At 57.1% G+C, this 9,042-nt stretch overlaps 1 protein-coding gene across 1 annotated transcript; it reads right to left on the minus strand.

Annotated features, from left to right (window-relative positions):
- Positions 1–3,830: 3,830 nt before the first annotated feature.
- Positions 3,831–7,592, minus strand: FEM1A (fem-1 homolog A). Its single transcript, XM_081233493.1, has one exon. It carries the CDS (start codon positions 7,472–7,474, stop codon positions 5,480–5,482), a length of 1,995 nt encoding a protein of 664 aa, XP_081089619.1. The 5' UTR covers positions 7,475–7,592; the 3' UTR covers positions 3,831–5,479.
- Between the last annotated feature and the right edge of the window lie 1,450 nt (positions 7,593–9,042).

Raw genomic sequence — 9,042 nt, forward strand, 5'->3', positions numbered from 1 at the left:
ACATTTTTCATATGTTGTGTTGTATGCTCCATTCAAAGTACTTTCTAGTTTTGTTTGTGACTTCTTCGACTGAAGCTGGGTCACAGCTGCCTACCTGCCAGCTCACTCACCTGTGTTACCTGTCTTCCCTGAGTGGTGGCTGAGCTTAAGGCTCTTTAGAAGTCAATGTTAAGCTACTTCAGCAACTCAAAGGCCTACCTTCCCTGGGACTGAAAGCCTTCTATTAGTCAACACATACTGATTGAGCTCCTACTACGTGCCAGGCATACCAGCTATACAGTGGTGAATGAGGCAGCTACAGTAGGGCTCCCACTAGGCCCTAGAGTCACCCCGAGTCAGGAACTCTGCTCCATTTCTCCACAGCCCATTAAACAGCCCCACCATCCATCTACTTACTGGCTCTGGCCAAAAAACCTAGGAGTCATCTTAGACTTCTCTCCTTCCCCAAACCAATTCATCAAGCCTTGCCAGCCTTACTCCAAAATGGATCTGAAATCTGTTCACTTCTCTCCATCCCATGGCCTCTCTCTAATCCGTTCCTCCAGCTGTAGCCAGTGATCTCAAGACTTAAATCAGGCCATGTCTCTCCTTGGTGTGAAACTTTGCCATTGCTGCCCATAGCCCTGAGGGTAAAACCCAAATTGCTCTTTAGGGCCTAAAGGCCCTGCACCATCTGCCTGTGTCCACCAGCTCCTCCTGCACTCCCCTCACTCACTCTGATCCAGCCACACAAGGTTCCTTGCTCGTCTTGGAACAAGTCACGTGAGTTCATTTATTCATTCAACAAATGCTTAATGAACTGCTGTGAATCAGGCCCTCTTCTAGGTGCTGGGGACACAGTATGGAATGAGCTTGAGTAGTTGACATTCTAAGGAAGGGACATGATGAAAAAACAAGGAAGGAAACAAAGAAAAAGATGATGAGGACTTCCTTGGCAGTCCAGTGGTTAAGACTTCATGCTTCCAATACAGGGCCTGCAGGTTCGATCCCTGGTCGGGGAACTAAGATCCTGCGTGCCGCGTGGCGTGGTCAAGAAATAAATAAAATAAAATAGAATTTTTTTTTTTAAAAAAGAAGATGATGATGACAGGTGTTAAGATTTTAAGGATTAAGAAGGAAGTACACAGGAGGATGTGGTGGAGGCTGTCTGGGGCTGCGTTTTTAATGATGATCTGGGAGGGCTTCATGGAGGAGGTGACATCTGACGGAGACCTTTCCTTGATGGGCTTTTAATAGAAGACATCAGGACTCAGGTCAGGGGGAGAGGGTGGCACTGGGGGATTTCAAATGTCCCGTCCAGTGTTGAGGGTCACTGTCTCTTTTGCAACCTACTAGAAACACAGGTGCTGGGGTCAGGGGAGGGAGCACTTCTCCCCGGCCTTGTAGGAAGGGTGGTGCTGCCTGCATCTGGTCTGGGTCTTGCCTAACACATGTTGTGGCAACCACTGGGTGGAATCACCCTTTGTCCAGTCCTAACTGAATTTCCTGAAGGAATCCACACCCTCACCCTTTCTCCAGGGACGCAGAGTTAGTGCCCTGCAGCGCCAGCCAAGTGCCACCTTCCCAGAGGCTGGTCATCTCACCTTTCGGGGCTGTGATGTGAGCCCCTGAGCAGTGCTATCTTTAACCTTGGGCCGGGACGCTCTGCTCCTGTAAACACTGCTCAGATGACAGTCCTGGAATCCCATGGGGGCGACAGGCTCCGTGCGTGGCAAAGCCATCGGGGCTGCTCAAGTTGTTAGGCGTGGACTGAAAGCCCCAGAGGCAAGAGGCATTCGTTCTTTCACTCACCACATGGGTCACTCAGTGGGGACCAACACAGACCCTCCCAGGGCTCCAGAAGGTCTGAGAAAGGCATTAACCAAGTAGACAAGCCAGTGAGTAGAAAGAACTTCAGACCCTGATTTCAGTTCTGCAGAGGCAGGAAGTGGGGCGGGGAGTGACAGTGCGTAGGGGCAGTGGCTCCCACTTGTGGGGTGGGCTGCACACTTTGACACCCTCAATCCTGGGTCTCAGCCTTGACCCTGGTGAGCTCGGGCAAACCCCACTCCCTCTGAGCCCTGGTCTGCTCATCTATCAGCAAGGTGGGTCGCCATCCTGGCTGTGTGGACTTGGGCAGGCAACTGGCCTCTCTGAGCTTGTCTTGTCACTGGTAACATGCAGGTAATCACTGACCCAGGCTGAGTCAGCCAGCACGACCCATTCCTGGGCTACTACGATTGGTCCAATTCCAGTGAATATCAGGACTTTGGCTGGCGTGTGCCATTCTGCTGGCTGCCGTGTTGGGACCCGGGAGGAAGCAGATCATTCCTAAATTCTGAGCTGCTGCATCAACCCTCACCGGAAACCTGCCTGAGCTTTAAGGTGGCTTTCTCTGGAGAGTCTCAGGCAAAAGTCACAATTCTCAATTCTCAGGTGTGAGCTTTTTTTTTTTTTTTTGCGGTACGCGGGCCTCTCACTGCTGTGGCCTCTCCCATTGCAGAGCACAGGCTCCGGACGCGCAGGCTCAGCGGCCATGGCTCACGGGCCCAGCCGCTCCGCGGCATGTGGGATCTCCCTGGACCGGGGCATGAACCCGTGTCCCCTGCATCGGCAGGTGGACTCTCAACCACTGCGCCGCCAGGGAAGCCCTCAGGTGTGAGCTTTTAAAGAAAGCATTTGGCCCAGATCGGTTTCCCTCTTTGGCGACTCCCAACAAATACAATCTCTTAATAGCCTCAGTTTCCCCCATTTGCAAGATAGGAATAATGGTACAGGGCTGCTGTGGGCAGCCCACCCAAGCACACAGAATGGTGCCTGCCATCCAGTCAGGGCTCAATAAATGCTGCTGGTGCACACGTTTCCTGAGAGTATCTGCTGACTCAAAATACACTCTTTCAGGGCAACAACCATATATTCACACCGTAGCTGAGTGGGTGTTAGCTGGTGTGGTTGGGGCCCAGTGAAACCAGGAGTTGGGAGAGACCACAGCATGGTCTCCCCACTGTCCCAGGAGCTGAGGACGCAGGGGAGATGACTGGCCTCAGGTATAGCTGGTTCAATCCTCCTCCCACCTCCAAGGGGGCTCGAACCCTGCCTGGCACACAGTGGGCCCTCAGGAAATACTCAATGACCCACCACCAGGGCACTGCTGTTGGGGAGGGTTGACACCGTGAATGGGGAGAAAAACAATTTAACTAGCGAGACGGCAGGACAAAGGGAGGGGTAGGGGCACATCAAGTTCATGCACAGACCTCCTGGGCCAGAGGGTCCATGGGCTCCATTGGGGGTCTCTGCGAAGCAGGGCTGAGCTAGGGGCCTTCCTGTTTCCTGAGCCCTTCCTTGCCTTTCCTGAAGGTCAAGCCATCCTCTTTTCTGTGGCAACCCTCCTGAAAAGCAGGGCTTTTGACTAAGTCAGTTTTTTTTTTTTTTTCCTTCAGTAATACATCTTCCTAATGCACTCTGACACAAAGCCACAGGACACAAACCGAAACTCGGGTGGGAGCCATTAGCCTTTATGTGGACCTTCTACACCTGGTGGCACCCTCTCCCTGCCTTCTCCCCCATCTAGCCCGTGTGGGACTGCCAGGCGGCCCTCTCCCCGTGTCATCCTTTTTGTTTGTTTTTGGTTTTTTGCGGTACACAGGCCTCTCACTGTTGTGGCCTCTCCCGTTGAGGACCACAGGCTACGGACGCGCAGGCTCAGTGGTCATGGCTCACGGGCCCAGCCGCTCCGCAGCATGTGGGATCTTCCCGGACCGGGGCATGAACCCATGTTCCCCGCATCGGCAGGCAGACTCTCAATCACTCGCCACCAGGGAAGCCCCATGTCATCCTTTTAACAACATCAGCAAGAGACATGCAATGGACACTGCCTCGTTTCTTTATTCCGGCCTTTGGGAGCGACAGTGACAGCATTTCCCGCCTTGACAGAAGGCGAAACCTGGTCTTTCCTTGTAAAGAAAGAATGTCCTAACTAACACTGCAAATCCAAATGAGACCTAGGTCCCTCAGTGGGGCGGGACATCCAGGGACCCGATGTGGCTTCTGGAGGCTTCCGTGTAGCTGCCCCTCGACAAGCCTGTGGGAGAGGCGCGGGGTGGGAACGACCTCTCTCCTGAGCCGGCGGGCGGCTGCTCCTGTCCCCTTCTGCTCTCCCAACATGCCAAGATCACTCTCCTGCTGGCGGCCGGGACGGATGGAGGATGCCCCCGAGGGAATCTCGCTGGGATGGGTTCTCTGGCAGGGGCGCTGGACGCCCCGAAAGATGGGAGAGCAAGACTTTGTACCACCTTAGTTGGCAACCCATTCCCGGCATCCAGCGTCTCATCTAGCTGACTTAGTGGGTTAACAGTGTACTTGGCATTGTCTCAGGGTCACCTGGATCCAATTCCCCAAGCAGCTAAAAAATGGCTACAGCCACTTGGGTGGCTCGCTACACACCTGTGCCCTCCGGTGTGATTTGTGAGGCAGAAGTGACCTGCAGTTTTAACTTGGAAATCGTGAAAACCAAAGCCCAAACCAACCACGCTAGCTCTTGCTGGGCGGGAAGCGGCCGGCAAGCCCTGCTCCTTCAGTGTTTGGCCGGCTCCTGGTTTGGAAAATTACTTCTCCTTTTAGTGTGAACGGGAAGTCGGGCGGCCCAAGTAAAAGGCAAACGAGTGAAGTGTTCAGAAAGGTACCGTCACCCTCGTTTTGGGGACTGATAGGCCAGGATGGCCCCTCCCTCCGTCAATTCTTCACACAACGAAGCTCACTCCTGCCGGCCGTGGCCATCTTGGGCACAACAAAACCCTCGCTGCGTCAAGTGAACTTAGCGAGCCCGACAAACCAAAATCTTAAAAAAAAAAAAAAAAAAGTATATGGCAGCAAAATCTCAGGACTCATGAGCCACACCTGTAACCTGCCCACTTAGTAAATAAACGGAACACCAAACCACAAAAGCTACGCAAAGGGCAGGCCGCCCCGGCAGAGAGCCCAGCCCACAGCAAGGCGGAGGGAGCTGGTGCAAACGTGCTGTAGGGGACGAGTCTCCCACTCCACCCCGCCCGGGGACCCCCAGTCCTAACACTGCACTGGGCGGCTGGGTCTATCCGGCCACGTAAGGGGCAGAGGCCTGACCCGACTCTCCGTTTCTTCTTGTGTTTCTAGCAGGGGAGGATGGCGATGGCTTCAATCCCTCTGCCTCTGGGTCAGAAGGAGACCCTCAGACCCTCAGAAACCCAGGCAGACAGGACTAAGGTGCGGGAGGTTGAGCGTCTTCTCCCTGTTGAGGATGGGCGCGCGCGCGGGCTCCTCGAGAAAGTCTTTTCTCCTAGCGCGTGATCCTGAAGGCTTCTAGCACCGACAGCTCGCTGACTCCTTTCCCCTCTCCCTGTGGAGGGGAGGGGGCTGTGGAGGCGGGAAAGCCCTTCCCCCATTCCAGCCACTGGAAGCGCTCCCCGGCGGGTGCGGGGACAGGTGCGGGCCCCACCCCTCCCGGGTTCTCCTCTGGGCCCTGTCAGTGCAGCTCGATGAAAGCCTCCAGCTCCTCGGGGATGAAGCCCTTGTAGGGGATCTTGTTCTTGTCCAGGGCGCGGGCCGCAAGGCACTGCAGGGTCACGTAGTTGAAAGGCTGAATGGTGCTCTTGGCTAGCAGCTTCTCGTCCAGCAGCTCGTAGGCCGTCTTCTTGAAGGCGTTCGTGGCGTCCATGTGGGCCCCCGCCTCGATCAGGGCGTTCATGATCCCCGGGCAGTTGTTCTGCGCCGCGATGTGCAGCGGGGTGTTGTTGTCAAAGTCCCGGCTGTCTGGGTCGGCCCCGCAGTCGAGCAGCACCTTGACAACCTGGAGGGAGGGGAACCTGCCCACCGGGTAGCGGCCCACGTTTGTGGTCTCCGCGTCCACGGCCATGTGCAGAGGGGTGAAGCCGTTCTTGCCGCGGGGGGCGCACTTGAGCAGCCGGTAGACCTTCTGGTGCTTCAGGTGCTCCTGGTCAGGCGTGCACTCCACTTTCTCCAGCAGGTAGAGCAGGTGGAGGATGATGGCCAGGGCCTTGGTGAACTGGGCCGAGTCCCCGGGCTCCTTGGGCAGCTGCAGGGCCCGCTCCACTTCCCGGACTCCTTTGCACAGCACCCCCATGAGGTCTGCAAAGCCGACTGGTGTGCCCAGGCTGCCCTTGGCCGAGCGGTCCTGGAGCACGTAGGAGAAAAGTTCGGCAAAGGAGAGGAAGCTGCTGGCGGTCATGGGGCTCAAAGGCTCGAGGTTGTTCTGCTGCATGTCTAGGGCGTACTTCCACAAGCGGATGCAGCGCTCGAAGTTGCCTGAGTCGGCGTACACCGCGCCCCGGTACCGAATATAGTAGGAAGTGTCCGGGTGGGAGGGACCCAGGATGCGCTCTCGGATCAACAGGGCCTGCATGCGCATCTCATCCGGGTCGGTGATGAGCGCCTCCAACTCCTCAGTGGTGTTCACCTCCCTGGAATAGTCATAGGCGAGAACCAGCTGCGGGGGCTCGGGTTTGGGCAGATACGCGCCCCCCTGGTGACGAAGCTCCATGGCCCGTCTCCAGTGTTTCAGGGCCCCGAGCAGATCTCGCTTCTTATCCACGTAGGTGGCTCCCAGCAACTCCAAGGCTTCCACGGCGGCTTCCCGGCTGGTGGGGCAGCAGCTCTCGTATGATTCCCCACTCAGGGATTCCTCTGGGGAGGAGCTGCCGCAGCGGGCGCCCTGGGGCTGCGCGCACGCCACGCCGGCGGAGGGGTCTTCTCGGGCCAGCCCTGGCCTCGCTTCCTCCCCAGCGGGCTGCTCCTGGATGAGGTACTCCACGATGTTGGTGTGACCCGTCACGCTGGCCGCCAGCAGCGGGGTCATGCCGTAGCCGTCCCGTTCCATGCGGGCGTTGCACCCGAGCAGCAGCTGCAGGATCTCCAGGCTGCCGGACTCAGCGCAGTCGTGCAGGGCCGTGTTGCCTTTGGCGCTGCGCCGGTTCACCTGGGCGCCCTGCTCCAGCAGGTAGCGGGCGATCTCGCGGTGACCCTTATAACAGGAGATCATGAGGCACGTGTGCCCGTGCCGGTTGGCCACCTCCAGGTCGGCCTGGTGCTCGCCCACCAAGTAGCGCACCACCTCCAGGTGCCCGTCGAAGCAGGCGGCGCGCAGGGGCGTCGAGTTGGTGCGTGTGGTGCGGTTCACCGAGGCCCCGCGGCGCAGCAGGCTCCGCACCACGTCCAGGTGGCCGGCGGCCGAGGCGGCCCACAGCGGCGGAGCACCCTCGATAGTCTCGCCATCAAAGTGCACCGAGCCGCCCGCCTCCACGCTCGCGCCGCAGCGGTCCACCAGGTACTCGACCACGTCCAAGTGGCCGTAACGGGCGGCGATGAGCAGCGGCGTCCCCCCGCTGGCCACCTCGCCCGTTAGCTCTTCCAGCTCCTCCCGGCTCCGGCCGCTGAGCAGCTTCTGAAGCAGCTGCAGCTTGCCGTCGCGGGCGGCGTTGTACACGGCGGTGTGGAGGTCCATGGTCCGGGCCTCCGCCAGGCCATGGGCCGGCCGCCGGGGTACTGGGGGACGGGGGGGACGGCGGACTAGCGCCCGGAGGAACACTGGGCAACCTTCACCGTCTCCCCCGCCGCCATCTTAGGGGCTTCTGGGGCGGAACAAAATGGCTGCCGCGACCTGGTTCCGTTGGAGCCTGGAAGGATGCAGGGAAATGTAGTTCTCTAAGCCGGCACACTCCATGAAACAGAAAAGGAACGGTAAGGTATTAAAGCTACAACTCCCAGAAGGCCGAGGGCCAGCGGCGGCGAAGTGATATCACGATGCGGCGGCGAAGTGATATCACGATGCATGGCGGGAACGGCAGTTCCAATCACAGCCAATTGTGGCGGAAACTCGTCCCTCGAGGACTACCACTCCCGTCATGCAATGCTATCGCGATGGCTTGTGGGACCTGGGAAAGTTTGGCTACGTACTTCCTGTGGTTGTCACCATACCGGAACCGACAGGAAACGCAGACGCAGGTCAAAGGATTACGTTCCGCAAAAGGCAGGGAGAGCAACTCGGAGCCAACCAGGAGCGAGAGCAAAGGCGAAGCCAGGCGAGTGGTCCGATTTGGGCTTCGCGAGGCCGAGCCGCTCACCGGCAGGGGGCGCTCGGGAGAGGCAGGAAAGTGGGGCGGGGTGGGGACGTTAGGAGAGCCGGGAGTACAGGTGGCCCTAAGGTTCAGTGTCCGGCGCTCGTTCACTTCTCATTTATTCGTTCATTCATTCACACACTCATATGTTTATTTGCTCACTCATTAATACCCTATTAAAAATTTAGTTTTCCTTCCTTCAACCCTCAACATCCTCAATACAAAATCTAAATTAATTTGCCTCAGCCCTTGGTCATTTGGCTGGGGAACTTCTCCAATATCATTGTGAGTAAACCTCTGGGGTTGGGGGCTTTGAGAATCTCAGTTACTTGCTTAAGGGCACAGGGCAAGTAAATGGCCTGGTCGGGATTTGAACCCAGGCAGAAGTGGCTACGTAATTTGCAGGGCCCAGTGCAATAGGAAAATGTAGAGCCCCTTGTCCAAAAGTGATGAAGAACTTCCCAACAAGGACAGCAGGGCATTAAACCAAGCGTGGGGCCCTTCTGAGCATGGGGTCCTGGGTGACTGCGCACGTCGACACCCCCGTGAAGCCTGAACCCCACCTCCAAAGTCAGACCCTTACCCCCAACACTGTCTTGCCTCCAATTTGCTGCTGCCTGCTCCAGGGTTATTGAGGATTACTGGAAAGATGAAGGAGGTTGCTGTGTCCAGGAATGTTCGAGAAATGCATGGTGTTCTCTACCTCCCGACTTTTGTGTGTGCTGTTCCCTCTGCTTGGAATGCTGTTCCATACCTTCTTCACTTGGCTACGTCTTGGGCCTTCTTCAGGTCTCAGCTGAGACTTCAGGTCTTCTTGGATGATTCCTTGACCTGGAGCTTACTGGGTGCCCTCCCTGGCACCATTGACGTTCTGCTTCCTTAATCTTAGAGAAATACTCTGTTTTAGTCAGTTCAGGGTGTTGTAACAAATACCACAGGCTGGGTGGCTATATTA

Source organism: Mesoplodon bidens, assembly GCF_964165515.1.
Source record: "Mesoplodon bidens genome assembly, chromosome: 4".
In the NCBI taxonomy this organism is placed as follows: domain Eukaryota; kingdom Metazoa; phylum Chordata; class Mammalia; order Artiodactyla; family Ziphiidae; genus Mesoplodon; species Mesoplodon bidens.